The sequence below is a fragment of the Eleginops maclovinus genome, chromosome 22 (genome assembly GCF_036324505.1).
Source record: "Eleginops maclovinus isolate JMC-PN-2008 ecotype Puerto Natales chromosome 22, JC_Emac_rtc_rv5, whole genome shotgun sequence".
NCBI lineage: Eukaryota > Metazoa > Chordata > Actinopteri > Perciformes > Eleginopidae > Eleginops > Eleginops maclovinus.
This window is the reverse complement of record NC_086370.1, coordinates 3165623-3184087: the sequence shown is the minus strand read 5'-3', so window position 1 is coordinate 3184087 and position 18465 is coordinate 3165623. Positions and strand designations below refer to the sequence as shown.

Sequence of the window (18465 nt, the reverse complement as noted above, 5' to 3'; positions counted from 1 at the left end):
ATTATAGTATTTATAGCAGCAGGTTTTGCAACATGTTTCATTCATTTATTAGTTTATTTAATGGGACAGTGCACATTAATAAACAGCTGTAAATGTGCCAGAGGTAGCCAGATGTTTCAAGTCAGCCTAAAATCAAAATTATAATATTTCCAAAAAACAAAAAATGAGTAAAAAGATTAAACAGATGCAACAAAGAGGCTCAGAAAACAGAACATGTCAACACAAAAACAAATCAAAACCTGCTGTTCACACACAGAATATAATTATTTGTTTCACTTTGCAAATCACATTTAATGTACAGTGAAAAACTGTTGAGCATTTTCCTGCTCTCCATCCCACATCCCCATCAACTGACTACAGACATGAACAAATCCAAATGACTGTATTAATACACATAAAATAAATAGTAAAGGGTGTTCCTCAGGTCGAGCGTCTTTACGAAACAGTTTCTGTTGACATTCATATCAGAAATATGACTAGTATTTGTTCTAGCAGTTATGGGTGCGTCAGAGCAGTCTGCACTGTGTACATGTAACCTGTGCAGCTAGAAGAGAGACGTTTATTAGCAAGGCACTAATACTGCTCAGTGAATGACCCCTGACCTCTCATCACACCAACAGGCATGCTTTTAGAAAGGGAAATCTCTCCATCAGTGGACCTCTGTCTGATCAAACTTACTCTACACACAATCAAAAGGTTAATTTACACACAAACACACACACCCATTTTAAGTGTAGCCCAAGCTACAGGCAAGCTCTTTTTCCAGGTACCTCCTCCTAAAGGACTAATACAAAATGATCTCACTGTGGACAACATCTAAATGATCTGAGCAATAACTGCACTAAAGCTTTTCATTAAACATTGTTTTATTGAGATGTATGGCGATCTGATTATTTGAGCACTTGTGTTTCAGTAACTTAGCAAGATGGATGCTCAGGAGAAAGAGGTCCTACAGAGCATGCCCCTGACCTGTCAAGTTATCTAAATGAAATCATGTTTGGTTTTAAAAGAGAATATTTATGCCATGTTTTTATGTTTTAAAAGATAGTTAGACTCTTTAAAGTAGAGACACTACATACTGATAAACACCTGAACGTCAGCAGGAGAGAACTCTTTAAAGTAGAGACGCTACATACTGATAACACCTGAACATCAGCAGGAGAGAACTCTTTAAAGTAGAGACGCTACATACTGATAAACACCTGAACATCAGCAGGAGAGGACTCTTTAAAGTAGAGACGCTACATACTGATAAACACCTGAACATCAGCAGGAGAGGACTCTTTAAAGTAGAGACTCTACATACTGATAAACACCTGAACGTCAGCAGGAGAGGACTCTTTAAAGTAGAGATGCTACATATACACCTGAACATCAGCAGGAGAGGACTCTTTAAAGTAGAGACGCTACATACTGATATACACCTGAACATCAGCAGGAGAGGACTCTTTAAAGTAGAGACACTACATACTGATATACACCTGAACATCAGCAGGAGAGAACTCTTTAAAGTAGAGACGCTACATACTGATATACACCTGAACATCAGCAGGAGAGGACTCTTTAAAGTAGAGACACTACATACTGATATACACCTGAACATCAGCAGGAGAGGACTCTTTAAAGTAGAGACACTACATACTGATATACACCTCAACATCAGCAGGAGAGGACTTTTTAAAGTAGAGACGCTACATACTGATATACACCTGAACATCAGCAGGAGAGGACTCTTTAAAGTAGAGACACTACATACTGATATACACCTGAACATCAGCAGGAGAGGACTCTTTAAAGTAGAGACGCTACATACTGATAAATACCTGAACATCAGCAGGAGAGGACTCTTTAAAGTAGAGACGCTGCTTACTGATATACACCTGAACATCAGCAGGAGAGGACTCTTTAAAGTAGAGACGCTACATACTGATATACACCTGAACATCAGCAGGAGAGGACTCTTTAAAGTAGAGACGCTGCTTACTGATATACACCTGAACATCAGCAGGAAAGGACTCTTTAAAGTAGAGACGCTACATACTGATAAATACCTGAACATCAGCAGGAGAGGACTTTTAAAGTAGAGACGCTACATACTGATATACACCTGAACATCAGCAGGAGAGGACTCTTTAAAGTAGAGACACTACATATACACCTGAACATCAGCAGGAGAGGACTCTTTAAAGTAGAGACGCTACATACTGATAAATACCTGAACATCAGCAGGAGAGGACTCTTTAAAGTAGAGACGCTGCTTACTGATATACACCTGAACATCAGCAGGAGAGGACTCTTTAAAGTAGAGACGCTACATACTGATATACACCTGAACATCAGCAGGAGAGGACTCTTTAAAGTAGAGATGCTGCTTACTGATATACACCTGAACATCAGCAGGAAAGGACTCTTTAAAGTAGAGACGCTACATACTGATAAATACCTGAACATCAGCAGGAGAGGACTCTTTAAAGTAGAGACACTACATATACACCTGAACATCAGCAGGAAAGGACTCTTTAAAGTAGCAACACTACATACTGATATACACCTGAACATCAGCAGGAGAGGACTCTTTAAGTTGATACTGTGATGTTGTTTGGGTTGTGACTGGGGTTTGACCCATGTCTCTTTATATTGCGGACATAATGATGCCTGGGCAGGAAAAGGTACGAACATCATGCTAAATGTTCATTTTGCATTAAGCCTGACTCGCTCATGTCTGCTGAGCTTCTTTGCTGCATGCTCTGTTGCTTGGTTTGGTTGCAAATGGTGTTTTTTTTTTTTTTTTAACTTGCCGCTCTCTTTATTTGTTGCCATTGTTTTGTGTTTTGGTCTCGTTGTCTTTTCTTTTAAATATTCAGTTTACCGTACAATTCTCTAAGTTTGTACCCTTTTTCATGGAGTTAATTCTTCTTCTTCTTCTTCTTCTTTTCTTCTTCTTCTTCTTCTTCTTCTTCTTCTTCTTCTTCCTCTTCCTCTTCCTCTTCCTCTTCCTCTTCCTCTTCCTCCTCCTCCTCTTCCTCCTCCTCCTCCTCCTCCTCCGCAGATACCAATCAGGCTCTGCGGCTGTGTCTGGGTACCAAGGCAACGGGGGCAGAGTTTGGAGCTGTCTCTGCTCTGAGCGTCAACCACGACTGCTCACGACTTCTCTGCGGCTTTGCCAAAGGACAGGTACACCCTCAGAGGTTGACTTGTGTTCATTAGACACAGGAATGATCCAATAACAGCCTGATAAAGCTCAACAGTAGCCAGCAAACCACAAGTGTAATACTGCTAACAAATGCAATATATTATATAACTGTAAAGTTGAAGTTTAGTAGTAAGTGATATAGTATGGACTGCATTTATTCAGCACTTTTCCAGTATGTGTGACCCCTCAAAGCACTTTTACATTTCAAGTCAGTTTCACCTGTTCACACATATTCAAAGAAGAAGAAGAAACTTCATTGATGGGGATATTAAGTTTTTCACTCTGTTAGAAAATATACACACTCATTAACTTGCATGCAAGGTACCACCTGCTTAAGGAAAATATCATTCAGAGACACTCACACAACTGTCACAGGCTTTGATTTTCTAAGCTCGTCAGGTGCCAGTGTTTGTCCAGTCTGTTGTGTTAAAGCAGAAATGGTAAACACTGCTATCCATTCCATCCTGATCAGTCTTTGCAGTTGCAGTTTGTAGAGACACACCCTTCTCCAGAGTTACATGCACCCTTTTGTCAGGTTTCGGGGGAGGTTAACAGCACCCAAACGCAGAAATAAGGAGGAGGGATACGAAGTGTAACCAAAAGCGAGCTTTATTTGAATAAAAAGCTGTTCCAAAAAACTCAAACACAGGGCAAGCGGGCCAAGTAAAACAAAAAGGAAAAGGGCAGACAAGGGAAATCCAAGACATGACACATGGAACCAAATCACAGGAAAGCGATGAAGAACTGACAAGGGACACAAGGGAAAGCAAGACTTAGGCTCAATTCCAAACCACACCCTACCCACTCCCACTCCGTGGTGGAGTGAACTCTCTGTAGTCTCCCTCGCAGCTTAATGAGGGTCCGTTCTTCCCGGTGGAGGGTGTTGATACAGCGGCAAGCTTTGGAACAAACTCCCCTCTCTCAGGCAGAAAAAGGAAATGTCGTAACTTTTCATAAAAACGGTTTCAAATCAGCATCTCTTGGTCCAAAAATAAAATAATAACTGAATTAAAACTCCAAAAATCTTTAATGGTGTTTCTTTATTTGCAAACCTCTTTCATTTTTAAAATATGATGTTGATAAGCTGCTTAGTTTTCGCACTAGTCTTTACGTATACACAACTTTTAAATTAAATTCACACCGTTTTCAAGACCTGACCTGAATTTATTCCTGAGTAAAACAAAACAAACGAGGTAAAATCTGTATAATATATAATGTGTATCTTGTTTTACGCAGTTCATCAGTCTAAATGTTTGCAGGAACTGTTTGTACACAGCATGTTTCAGGACGGACACACACAGCGGTGAGTCCAGTCAGGTAGAGCAGCGGGTGAAGTCAGGTGATACGCAGACTCGCTGTTGGAGGTCTTGATAACCCACTCCCCCTCCACACTCGTTGGATTGGAACTGCACTTAATGTGGCGTACCCTCTGCGCAAACGGAGGGGTAGGGTGTAGGGGGCGGTTTGGAATTGAGCCTAAATATACAGGGACTAATCACAAGACAAGACAAAGCTGTGGAGGGGAGGCAGAAACAGGAGGGCAGCAGGTGGCAACAATGAAGCAATCAGACACAGGAGGGCAAACACAGGAAGTAACAACACTAGGAGAAAATAAATGTCAAAATAAAACAGGATCTAAATTAAAAAACCTGACACCTTTTCTTCATGTGGAGTGTCTCTGATTCAAACAGAGCATCATTATGAACATGTAGCGTCAGCCAGACATCATGATCTACATATCAGAAAATCAGTCCCAACTTATCAGCAGTATTTATTTCATGTGGGATTGATTTATTGTAATTTAAAGAGCGGAGAATTCTGTTGAACTCTTGAACAATCAATTTGTCTGATTGTTTGTTTAGATCACAATGTGGGATCTAGCCAGTGGGAAGCTCCTGAGAACAATCACTGATGCCCACCCTCCAGGAACAGCAGTACTGCACGTGAAGGTACACACACACACACACACACACACACACACACACACACACACACACACACACACACACACACACACACACACACACACAAAAACTCCACCATATACTAATATCTCGGGGAGTCTGGATGTCTGAGTCTGAACTTTTTTCCCAAACACAGCCATTACAGAAGACAACAAAAATGGTTCTTACATGAATTGTTCTTATTTCCCTGTTGTGTCTCTAGTTCACAGATGACCCGACTCTTGCAGTGTGCAATGACAGCGGAGGATCAGTGTTTGAGCTGGCTTTCAGGTACATTTCTTAAGATAAAGAAACTAAAATAAGCAGTTTTCTTCCCGGAAGAATCGTCAAATTGTTGGTCCACAGGTGTTGTTCTCTTCTTTGGCACTGTGTGTCCATCGGGGTTGAAAATCACCCTTTCTCCTATGCTTAAAATACAAATGCACGCAGCTTATTGAACGCAACACCAATGCTTATAACCCCGAGCTCCTGACCAGTGACAGTGATGCTTCTATAATAAGTCATCTGTCTGTATTTACCTGCAGGAGGGTGATGGGGATGCGCTCCTGTGACTCTCGCTGTCTCTTCAGTGGGTCTAAAGGGGAGGTGTGCTGTATTGAGCCGCTGCGTGCCCCCCCAGACTTCAGAGACCATCCCATCACACACTACTCTCTGTTGGCCATGGCCTCCCTCACTAAGGTACACACTGCATCCTCCTTCGTCTGCTTACCCACCCAGCTGTGTGTACAGTTCCTCATGTAGTTTTGCCTCGTGGTTTTTCTCTCTCCAGATTCTGGTCATTGGACTGAAGCCCTCGCTGAAAGTCTGGATGACTTTCCCCTACAGCAAGGTCTGTTTAACTGTGTGCTTGTTCATTTTGTTATTAAGGAGTGCGTGCTGGCACATATTCATCAATACATCTCATAAATAACTGATTCTGTGCTGAAGTTATCAAATAGTTATTGACTGCACGCTAAGGGTCGTGGATTATAGAATTCATCAGTTACCATCTCACTTATCCTTATCCTCCCCTCTTATGAAAGACTGTGCCTAGTGCTGTTACATAAGAGCAATGCAGCCAAGGCAAAACTTCACAACAAGGTTTACTGAAAAGCTTTTTTAAAACAAGGTAAAAATATAAAAAGTCAGTTGAAACTTCTCAAAGCTTCACTGTCCATACTGTATGTGTGTTTGCCTCCATTATCTAACATTTTCTTATCAGCCAACTCTTCTAATAGTTGATTACACACAAGTGAAGCTAGTCGCACCAGACCTCAAATGCGTATGTAATCAGAGAAAATGTGATCTAGAAAAGGTCCAATAAAAACGACAACAGATCTGGTCCTTCGTACACCACAGACGTGGTAAAACCATTCCCTCCAGTACGTGTACTTTGCTCTGTATCAGCCAATTGGAACGATACTCCCTCACTGTGAGCTGGACCTAGGTACCGCTCCACAGAATCACCTGCTATCCTGGCCCCAAAATGATGGAATTAGCTACACGACACAATAAGTTACACAAAATAAAATGTGTTGTAGTATCACATTAAAAACCTGCACTTAAAAAGATTTGGTTTATTTAAAGCTAATGCTCCTGCAGGTTCTTGACTTTGTATCTTCAGAGTTGTTGGTTTCTTAGGATGAAAGTGTCATCTAAATAAAATGTAATGTAGACTCAGTACTCTCCTTTGAGTTTGGCCATAAAAGGCAAATGATACTGCTTCCTGCTGAGGTCTAAGGAAGACAGTAGAGATCCCTCAGGGACACTGAAGGGTTGAAACAATTGCATCAGGTCTATAAAGGGAACACACTAATTCATTGTGAATTAGATAATATATTTGGCCAAATTTCCATAAAATAAAATAAGTGAACATCCATTGGATTTTAAACCTCTACAGAACATCCTCTAGGCCAGGGGTTTTCCAAATCTCTTATAATAAATACGAATTCGACCATAGCATAGTAACAGTTTTTATTTTCACATGGATGATGTGCTTTCAGCAAAATGTACAGGTATAAGCTTTGTGAACATTGCTTTTAGAGGATAATTATTGATGTGTTTTCCTTCCCCAGTCCGACCCGTCCAGCGTTCCTCAGCTGGCCTGGCAGTTTGTTCCTGTTCAGAAGACGGTCAACCCCATCCTGGCTTTCTGTAAAGGAGACACAGTCCACTTCCTGCTGGTATCTGCTCAACTCCCTTAACTTCCAAAAAGCAAAATACACATTAAAAGACATTTTCTTTCAGCATTAGTTCTGAAGAGGACCAAATAGAAATGACTTTAAATACATCATACATCACGTTAGATAAACCCTGCTTGATAATACTCAGTATCATTGTCATATATTATTGAATGTTGTACTTGTCCTACCTCAAAGGTCCTCTATCATACTCATTTTCAAGAATATATTACAGATCTCAGATATATACAAAACATGTCTCTGAATGCCATCCCATAATCCCCTGTGCTTCAGCCCTGTTCCAGAAGTGCTGATTCTGTGTCTGTAGCTTTAAATGCTAATGAGCTGCAGCTGGCCACGCCCCTCTGAGTGATGATTGGTTTAGAAAAACACAATGGCGCTCTAGGAGGAGATCCAGGTGATAAGGTGTGGGGGGATTACCTTGGTTGGTTATTGGCTAATGGCAGCACAACCCCAAAAAAACATTGTGACATCACAAAGTGGCCAAATCTGATCAGCTCATTTTCAGACAGGTTTTAATAGAGATGGATCAGGACAAAAAGAGAGGGAAGGTTTTTTCCAAAGACCTTCAGAGTCTCTTAACACAGAGGGGACACATATTTATGTAGAAAAGATGTGAAAAGTGGATTTTGCATAATAGGTGACCTTTCAATCTCTGTGCATGTTGGACAGATACAGAACTATAGCACATTGTTTTAGCCAGTGTTCCCCCAATAATAATGTAATATGTCCCAGATTGTGTTCTATATTACGCTAAAATCATCAAGCAACAGTTTGTAGTGTTTGAATGTACCTCTCTGTTTGTTCAGGTAAAGAAGGAGGACACAGGGACCATCCATGTCATCAAGCAGAAACAACTCCAGCTCAGCTGTGACATCATCAGCCTGAGTGTAAGCCCTTGAGCTCTCTCTAACTGCAACTGTTTCAATAGCCCTCAGTGTTAAGCGTTAGCATAATGACATGTATCTGGACAGCATCCGGCCAATTAGAACCCTTTAAGACCAATAACAGTGATAGTGCATCACCTTGCCCATGTGCTCGCCCCCGTTATATTCAGTATTTCAAAGCACTTGGGCATTGGGAGTGTACACACAATAATTCATAATGGAAATTAAAGTCCTTCTGCATGTTCTCTGAGAACAATAATGCACAGTTTTGTCAGATAGTTATTGGTAAAAAACAAACACACAATGCAACACTTACCTCTTAACCTAAGAAGGGACAAAATGAGGGTGAACTGTGGCTGTCTTCATTTAGCAACAGGTGGAATTGAGATCTCTACATATGTATGCATTTTGTTTCTTGTCCCTCAGCTGTATGCCATTTATTATACCTTGATGCGTACCAGATGGGGTTCCTACCACAGGTGTGATCTAACTGCTGCCTGTGTGATAGAGCCTGTCAGTGCTTGACTGGTTTCCCTGTTTCTCGTGTCTCTGCAGTGGATTAACAGCCGTACCCTGGTCCTTGTGGACAGCCATGAAAAGCTGCAGGTCGTGGACCGGCCCAGTCAGGAGGTTCTGGAGACTCTGGACCTGGAGCAGGTGCAACTGGTCTATAACAGCCGACATTTCAAATCGCTGGCCACTGGAGGGAATGTCTCCCAGGCTCTGGTGAGGGGTTGGCTGACGGGGGACAGGATCAGATGCTGAGAGTTATAGTCATGTAGTCCCTACATAGTCTCTGGATAGTCTGTTTACATAACACTCATCCTGACCTCTGTCCACTGGCTGTCATAATCACCAGCCCTGATTTTAAAATCCTCCGCCTGACATTCTCACACCATGGTCATTCCACTTTCATTAGAGCGCCAGGTTCAAAGTAACACTCTCATACGTTCTTCATCTTCACACTGACCTTCCCTTCCTCATGTCACTACCCTGTTAATGATGGAAGGCTAAACCCAGAGTCCACTGAACATCAACAAATGCATTCTCAAGTTCAGCTGAAGCTCATATGAGGCTTTGTTGGACTAAATTAATTTGACCCACATATTGACTGGACATGTGTGTGTGTTTTATAGGCCTTAGTGGGAGAGAAGGCCTGCTACCAGTCTGTCTCCAGCTACGCAGGACAGATTGTCTATTTGGGTACCAAGGTATTGTGTGTGTGTGTGTGTGTGTGTGTGTGTGTGTGTGTGTGTGTGTGTGTGTGTGTGTGTGTGTGTGTGTGTGTGTGTGTGTGTGTGTGTGTGTGTGTGTGTGTGTGTGTGTGTGTGTGTGTGTGTGTGTGTGTGTGTGTGTGTGTGTGTGTGTGTGTGTGTGTGTGTGTGTGTGTGCGCACAACAGTTGAACAACGACCAAATTTCCATCAAAAATTTTAAAAAAGAGATAATTCAGACTTTAAATTCTTCACTTGAATTTGTAGATTTTTAAAAACGTTAACTCCACTTCTTCAACGTTTCATTTGAAAAAAAACCCCCCGACAAATCCAGATTTAAGGGCAACTTTTTCAAAACGTTTTGAACCTATAACTGTAACTCTGGCTCTTAAGATAACATCTCGTTTTTTGTACGGCCCAAAGCCCCAAAGCCAAATATGCCAAGTTTTTATTTTAAGTTGAAACAGTTTGACTAAATTAGAGGTTGCATCTGAGTAGACTTGATCAATGTGTTAAATGTGTTCACAATCTCTTATGTTGCATTTATTGAGCATCTGATGGTGTTTGAGTCTGTGCTTGGTTTTCTTTTTCTTAAAAACGGTGATTTTCTGTTGTGTTGCAGTCCGCTCACATCATGGCTCTGAGGAATTGGAGGGAGGTATGTATGATGTTATTTAAACTAAGTATGACTGAAGACTTCAGTCTAACTATAGTTCCACTCAAAATGTAAAATGGATATGTTAAAATATAGCTAGTTTTATTTAAAAAAACGCCACCCCCCGGATGAACATTCGATAGTGATGTCAGATATCTTATCTCAGATATATCTGACAAAGTTAGTAAGTTAATAGTAAATGTGTATCTTTGGCTGAATACAGTATCACAGTAAAATAAATCATATTTCACCAAAAATCAATTCCTTTTCGTTTCTGCATTTTTAAATCTGGTTTTCTTAATAAATCTTCAATTAGAATCATACCTTTTCTTTGGTAAAAATCCCTGAGAGCAAGGTTTTGACAGACGATACGTTTCCTCTTGACCTGCTTTTACCTGCACATGATTTCCTTTACATCAACAGACCATCCACTGCTCGCGCTGCAGTTGTTCCATGTTCTCCCTCTAACTCTGTCTCTGTGTGTGTGCAGCGCATCGACTGCCTACTGAAGCAGGAGCATTTCGTGGAGGCTCTCTCTCTGGCCTGGTCCTTCCATGAGGGAACTGCCAAAGCTGTGGTTGGTGGGTACAACATAAACTGCCCCACACATGACTTTGTACTGATGAATCTGTGGTCCTATGAATAGAGAATGTGCTTTGGTTTGAATAATGCACCATATAACACTGAAATCACAATCTAAAAACAGATGTTAACACATTTTAACTCAGAACTCAGCCATGTTCATGATGTTTGTACAGTTCTATTAAAGAGATAGAGGTGCATTGTGGGTACACAGTGCACTCAATGGCATCTGACAGATACTGAACTGGATGTGTTGCTTCAATTCAGAAAACTTCTGTTGGTAGTCCGTTTGGAGAAAAATGAGTCTTAATTGCTTGTAAGAGAATTCTTTATTAGTACTATATGTTTATGAAATGTCAATATGCGTGTTTCTGTATGAAGATAACATTTGATGAATCAGATATTTCCAATAGAAAATGATTCAATTAAAAAAAATGTTGTTCTGATGTGTTTAATCCAGGTCTCGGAGATCCAATGAAAAAGAAGGGAGTGGTAGGGGACAAGGTAAGAACAGGAACACTAACATTATTAGTATTAATATAATCTACCATGGACATTGTACTACTACTCTCCTGTGCTCATATTGACTCTGAAACCCCCCTGTGTGTGCAGATGGTGGAGATCCTCTTCCAGTTTGCAGAGCATGCTCTGAAGAAGTGTCCAGAGCAAGGCAAGATACAAGTGATGGAGCAACACTTCCACGTAAGCTAACCTCCTTACAGCAAAACTCACAGCAAGGCCAATACACCGAGGGAATATACCCAACATATCCATGTTTGTGTGTTTATCTACCTTCATTGAAGCGGGACCTCGTACAGTTAAAAACATTATTGTCACAATCCAGTGCACTATTCCAGATTATAGTTTTTCAGTAATTCATACCTGTGGTCTCCAGACTGGTCGGATTAAAAGTAAGCAAACAGAAGAGAGTAAAGACGCACAGTAAGACACAAGATACACAATACTACACACAGTAGCACCTCAGAAGTGTACGCCTGTTAGAGAAACGTGAAGTCATGAAGGCCTTAAAATAGAATTCAGGGTCAGTGATTACAGTGCAGAACAGCTTTTACAGATTCAGAAAGTCAGAAAAAAACAGAGACTATGATAATATCCCTTTGCAAACAATGGAGATACAAAACCTGTTCTTTTGTTTTGGCAACAAGTTACATTTTTATCTGTCAGACTTACAATTCAGGGGATTATTTTGGAAATACTTCCTCACTATTATTTCTGTAGTTTGGTATTCTGTTAGAAAGTGTGTTTCTGCTCCCACATCACATCATTCTTATGTTTGTGTGTATCTGTGTGTGTGTGGTGATTAGGATGTGGTTCCAGTCCTGGTGGATTACTGCCTGCTGCTGAAGAGAGCGTGAGTACTCACCCTATTTAGGATTATAAATACATATAAAATCATAGACTCATGAGAAGTATATATTGAATCAGATTCAATGGAATATATTCAAGAATAAAGCTGATTTGCTAAGCTAGGTCTTAGCCTAAATGGTTCATGGTTGATATTTTGGCCTCATTATATATTTGTCTTTATATCTCCCTGGGCTTCTAAACAGTTTCCCAGTGAATGGCAGGATCTGGTACACATAGTTTCTTCAAAATTGAAGATGTTCAGCCTGTCAGTTAGAGTGTAGGCTCACTTTTGCACCTGTATCGTAGTTTGGATGATAAAGCCCACACCTTTTTGTTTATTTCATCTCCATTCCATTTACAGTTCACAGTGACTCATTAGAAATGAAGAGGAGTAAACAGGCTGTGTGGTTGCTCCTTCATTTGGTGGTCGTGTTGATTTTATCCTGCATTGTCAGTGCCAAATGGTACAATCCATTCATGTCTGCTGATAGGAAGTCATGCAGCACTTGTGAAACCGATGTGATTGTTTGTCTTCCCTGGTCTCACAAAGAGCTCACCAAACATCACCTGATAGAGCATTATTACTGAAGACTAAAACTCAACCTCATTTTAGGAATAATGGGGGGTGGGAGCCAGCTCAACCACATGTATTTTCTGGCTGTGAACTGGCAGGGGTGTGATATGTAGGTTTGTAAAAAAGAGTTTTCCCCTGATAGTTAAGAAAACTTAAAGAGGCCATATTCTGCTTTTTGGGTTTTCCCTCTCTTGTAGTGTGTTCAATAGGTCTGTGTGCATGTAAATGGTTTGCAAAGGCTAAAATCCCTGTTTTCGCTCCAGAGGGAGTTTGCCTCCCACACTCTCCCCCCCTGCCTGAAACGCCTCCATTGTAGTCTTTTGTTTTCTTAGTGACATCACTATGTACCACTCATGCTTCTATAGGCTAGTGCTCCAACACATTGTACGTGATAGGCTAAGTGGAGGGACATCTCTAAGCGGTTGACCACTCACAACAGAGCCAGCCAGCTGACCAATCAGAGCAGACTGGGCTGTGATATCAGACAGAGGGTGAAAAGAGGTGCTGCAGCACAGACAGAATGAGAAAAATAAAGAGCTTTTTGAACATTACAGCATGGAGACACTACATACTGATATACACCTGAACATCAGCACGAGAGGATTCTTTAAAGTAGAGACACTACATACTGATATACACCTGAACATCAGCAGGAGAGGACTCTTTAAAGTAGAGACGCTACATACTGATATACAGCTGAACATCAGCAGGAGAGGACTCTTTAAAGTAGAGACGCTACATACTGATATACAGCTGAACATCAGCAGGAGAGGACTCTTTAAAGTAGAGACGCTACATACTGATATACAGCTGAACATCAGCAGGAGAGGACTCTTTAAAGTAGAGACTCTACATACTGATATACACCTGAACATCAGCAGGAGAGGACTCTTTAAAGTAGAGACTCTACATACTGATATACACCTCAACATCAGCAGGAGAGGACTCTTTAAAGTAGAGACTCTACACACTGATATACACCTGAACATCAGCAGGAGAGGACTCTTTAAAGTAGAGACACTACATACTGATATACACCTGAACATCAGCAGGAGAGGACTCTTTAAAGTACAGACGCTACATACTGATATACACCTGAACATCAGCAGGAGAGGACTCTTTAAAGTAGAGACACTACATACTGATATACACCTGAACATCAGCAGGAGATGACTCTTTAAAGTAGAGACGCTACATACTGATATACACCTGAACATCAGCAGGAGAGGACTCTTTAAAGTAGCGACACTACATACTGATATACACCTGAACATCAGCAGGAGAGGACTCTTTAAAGTAGAGACACTACATACTGATATACACCTGAACATCAGCAGGAGAGGACTCTTTAAAGTAGCGACACTACATACTGATATACACCTGAACGTCAGCAGGAGAGGACTCTTTAAAGTAGAGACGCTACATACTGATATACACCTGAACATCAGCAGGAGAGGACTCTTTAAAGTAGAGACGCTGCATACTGATATACACCTGAACATCAGCAGGAGAGGACTCTTTAAAGTAGAGACGCTACATACTGATATACACCTGAACATCAGCAGGAGAGGACTCTTTAAAGTAGAGACGCTACATACTGATATACACCTGAACATCAGCAGGAGAGGACTCTTTAAAGTAGAGACGCTACATACTGATATACACCTGAACATCAGCACGAGAGCACTCTTTAAAGTAGAGACACTACATACTGATATACACCTGAACATCAGCAGGAGAGGACTCTTTAAAGTAGAGACGCTACATACTGATATACACCTGAACATCAGCAGGAGAGGACTCTTTAAAGTAGAGACGCTACATACTGATATACACCTGAACATCAGCAGGAGAGGACTCTTTAAAGTAGAGACTCTACATACTGATATACACCTGAACATCAGCAGGAGAGGACTCTTTAAAGTAGCGACACTACATACTGATATACACCTGAACATCAGCATAATATGGCCCCCTTAAAGCAGTGGCACCTTAAGGTGTGAACACATTTATGAAGCTCTTCAATAAAACTGAGTCTAACGTTGTAACTGGACATTAAATATCAGAACTGGATGCTCTGTTTGAGCTCTCAGTGACTGCAGACAACCTGCCGGTGTGAATTAAGACGGAGCAAAAGTAAAAGTATATTCCCGTGTGCAGAGACCTGATGTTCAACCAGCTGTACGACCGGCTGGTGGAGAACTCGGTTGCTAAGGGCGTCTTCCTGGAGGCGCTAGAGTCGTACATTGTCGCCGACCGCCTCGGTCACCTCACCACGCCTATCATGAGAGACCTCCTGGCCCATTACCATAGCAACGGTATGATGGACAGCCTGGAGAGATGCATTGTCCATCTGGATGTGACCAGCCTGGACATACAGCAGGTGTGTGTCTGTGTGTTTATGTTCAGTAAGGACATTATCAGCTGCAATAAGACAAAATCTGTGAGAAGATGCAAAAAACAGCTTGTTTATTAATTATTTCCACTCATAATTTTGGTTTCTGGGTTTGTAGGTGGTTCAAGTATGTTGGGAGAACCAGCTCTATGATGCAATGCTCTACGTCTTCAACAGCGGCATGAATGACTACATCACCCCTATGGAGGTAAGTGCTCCACCAAAAGGTAGTTCCTTCAGGTCACAGTTAATACAAATCTTTTTGAAGTGATGTCTCTGAATCTATAGGAGGAGTTTGATTTCAGTTGGACTCAAATGGGATTTCGTAAACAAAGTATAATCTACTTTCTCTTCTCGACCTCTTCTTGCTGAGATGAGCTGTTTGGGGCCCTTACTGTAGTTCAAGTTCCAATATTAGATTTGTAAAGTATTGGTCATATCAAGAAATTTCAAAACTAGTATATGCAGCATTTTTTGTGCTTCTATTTTTGTGGAATTCTTCAAAAGCAGTCATTTAAAAAAAAAAAAAAGTATAGAGGTCAGGTCAGATGGACTGACACAATACCAGCTCCTCTGCTGCTGTTTGATTGGTGGAAATGAGAATTTAAATGTTGAGAAATCCATTTTTAGTCATCTGATTTCCACATTTTTTGTCAGCAAATGAATAATTTTATTGGAACTGTGAATCAGGTCTTGAGCAATAATTGATTAAGTACACTGCCTGGCCAAAAAAAGATCACACTCTAATATTCGTTGGACCGCCTTTAGCTTTGATTACTGCCCGCATTCGCCGGGGCATCGTCTCCACAAGCTTCTGCAACGTCACAACATTTATTTCTGTCTTGCATTAATTTTGTTTGATCTTGTATTGATGACGGGAGATTCAGACCACTGATCAAAGTCTTCTCCAGCACATCCCAAAGACTCTCAATTGGGTTCAGGTCTGGACTCTGTGGGGGCCAATCCATGTGTGATGATGTCTCATGCTTCCTGAACCACTCTTTCACAATTTGAGCCAGATGGATCCTGGTATTGTTGGTAACGTTGCTGAGACTAGACCAGACCAACTGGAACAACCCCTGATCATAGCACCGCGCCCCCCCCCACCCCCCCCCCCCCCACCGGCTTGTGACCTTTGTTTTGGCCGGGCAGTGTACCTCTGGATGATTATCTTTGAAATACCCCTTTATGTTGTTGAATTACTGTTTGTGTTTCAGAAACTTTTTGCAGTGATTGGCCCACCACTTAGAGAGGGGAGAGGCCTCACAGGTAAGGCTGTAAACCACACATCCCAGAGTTCATAGCACCAATTATTTGAAGCGTCTCTATAGTTTTTAAATGTCTTTGCTTTTTTTTCTTCTTGCACAGATGAAGAAGTGGTGATGGGAAACAAGCTGTTGGTGTACATCAGGTACAGATGTTGGTTTATGCCTAAGTTTTACAGACTTTGGTAAACATTATAGCCACTATAGCATTATAACTGTGGGGATTTGTGAACCAGAGGGTTGCCAGTTCAAGTCCCGGCACTGACCAACTACAGAGTTTGGACTTTGGGACGTGCCAGTGTGCCTCCTGGTCACTGATGGGCTGACATTGAACACGTTATCACTGCTCCCCTGGGTGTATAATTGGTGGCTAATGCTCCTAATTATAGGGTGAACATGAAAGACATAAAAGGGAATGAAACAGGGTGATGAAAATGATTGTCAAAAGATTGAGTTTTCTTGCAAATTCAAACTTTTTTTGTACTTTACACTATACAAGGGTACTACACCTTTATACCTACTGTACAGTCTGTGTACTGCACACACATCTCATGATAACCTGTTTTAATCCTAAACACTGTTAATACACCCTGTATAAAAAAAGTGTGTGTGTGTTTGTGTTTGTAGCTGCTGTCTTGCAGGCAGGGCGTATCCACTAGGAGACATCCCTGAAGACCTGGTGGTTCAGGTCAAGAACCAGGTATGTCATTTGTGTTTGTGTGTGATTTTTCCGGAAGTGACAGGTGCTGCTGGAGTGGAGGAGCACAAATACTTTTGGATGGCATCGCCACGTCAGAAAAGCCCAATTTAAATGTACTTTTTATCCGTTTATTTGCTCCATGAGTCGATGAGCTATCCTGGTGTTTGTAGACTGCCGATCAGGTTACTATTGTCAACACAAACACACCTTTTGTACTCTTGAGTGTTAATGATGTTTTGTGTGTCTGTGTGTGGGTTTTCTTTGTCAGGTGTTTGAGTTTCTTATCCGTCGGCATTCGGCTGACTTGTTAGAAGAGGAGGAGCTCTTTCCATTTATCCGTACTCTCCTCCACTTTGATACCCGGGAGTTCCTCAATGTCCTCGCCATGGTGAGGTTCCTTCATATCGTATTAACCCTTGTCATGCTGTGGGTTTAGTATGTTGGAAGACCTCACACTGTATCTTTGATATCTTATAGTATGCCATTAATCAGCCCTCAATGTAATTGACAAGTACATTTGTAAGCGCAGTTTCCATTGTGATGCATTGGTCTGAATATGTATTACTAGACTGTTACCCATGTTTGAGTAATTAGTCCTTTGTCTTCGCTGTTTGGCTTTTTGTCTCAAGGTTAAAAGAGTTCCCTTTCCACTATTTGAATCAAGTAAATAACACACTCATGACCTGTTGTCAGAGTACGCAGTAGAGCCATATCACAGCTGACTATATTTTCTAAAATATTTTTTCTTTAACATGATCTAAGATCATATAGAAATCAGAAGCTGTAACGTGCGTGTCATAAAGGTTGTAGTATATAGTCCAAAATAAGACTCTTGGTATAAGTGCCTTCAGAAAAATCACTAAAAGTTTCTCTGAGTTCAATGTGTGTGAAGACACACACTAAATGTTCCAAGATTTAAATATGGATATGTTTATTTGATAAATGTCAAAGACTGCAGTGCAACTCAAACTCACTAACACTGTGCTAAAATCCTAGGATGCTATCAATAATAACTATTAGGATAGATTAAAATGTGAGCACTGTGATTAGGGAGATCCAAGAGGGGGGGTCACCAGGGTTTAGTGTATGATTCCATGACATATGATTCTTGAATTGTGTGTATAAAAAGTGTTTGTTTTTTTTAATAGAAAATGCAACTGTTACATTTAAAAAGTTAATATTTGATCTTTTATTTTTTTGTTGAATAATTTTAGATTGTTTTCTTGCTCTATTCTAGACATTCGAGGACTTTAAGAATGATAAGCAGGCCCTCGAGTACCAGCAGAGGGTAGTGGACATCCTACTCCAGGTAAAATATATAAAGATCCTTCATGTTCTGTGTGTGTATTTGATATGATTGTTGATAGCAAAGAGAGGCTCACAATCTGACAGAAGCATCCGCACCCACTGACCTTCTCTTGGATGTTGCGCTGTCACAGGAATCACACAATCTCCCAGCGCTGAACCGAAAATACAGTCATGGTCGTCT

At 41.0% G+C, this 18465-nt stretch overlaps 1 protein-coding gene across 2 annotated transcripts in view; it reads left to right on the top strand.

The window, feature by feature from the left end:
* vps8 (VPS8 subunit of CORVET complex) overlaps positions 1–18465 on the top strand; it is a 42343-nt gene that overhangs the window by 10113 nt on the left and 13765 nt on the right. Inside the window, exons 7-27 of one of the 2 annotated variants that reach the window (XM_063875254.1) lie at positions 3050–3174; positions 5056–5142; positions 5360–5427; positions 5682–5835; positions 5927–5986; positions 7212–7319; positions 8147–8227; positions 8780–8881; positions 9361–9435; positions 10060–10095; positions 10583–10673; positions 11135–11178; positions 11287–11376; positions 12000–12046; positions 14777–14999; positions 15130–15219; positions 16229–16280; positions 16380–16422; positions 16904–16976; positions 17245–17364; positions 18214–18285. In XM_063875254.1, coding sequence (XP_063731324.1) covers positions 3050–3174; positions 5056–5142; positions 5360–5427; positions 5682–5835; positions 5927–5986; positions 7212–7319; positions 8147–8227; positions 8780–8881; positions 9361–9435; positions 10060–10095; positions 10583–10673; positions 11135–11178; positions 11287–11376; positions 12000–12046; positions 14777–14999; positions 15130–15219; positions 16229–16280; positions 16380–16422; positions 16904–16976; positions 17245–17364; positions 18214–18285 — 1841 coding nt within the window. Of the gene's footprint in view, positions 1–3049; positions 3175–5055; positions 5143–5359; positions 5428–5681; positions 5836–5926; positions 5987–7211; positions 7320–8146; positions 8228–8779; positions 8951–9360; positions 9436–10059; positions 10096–10582; positions 10674–11134; positions 11179–11286; positions 11377–11999; positions 12047–14776; positions 15000–15129; positions 15220–16228; positions 16281–16379; positions 16423–16903; positions 16977–17244; positions 17365–18213; positions 18286–18465 lie in introns of both variants that reach the window. The other variant, XM_063875253.1, reaches the window with a different exon arrangement.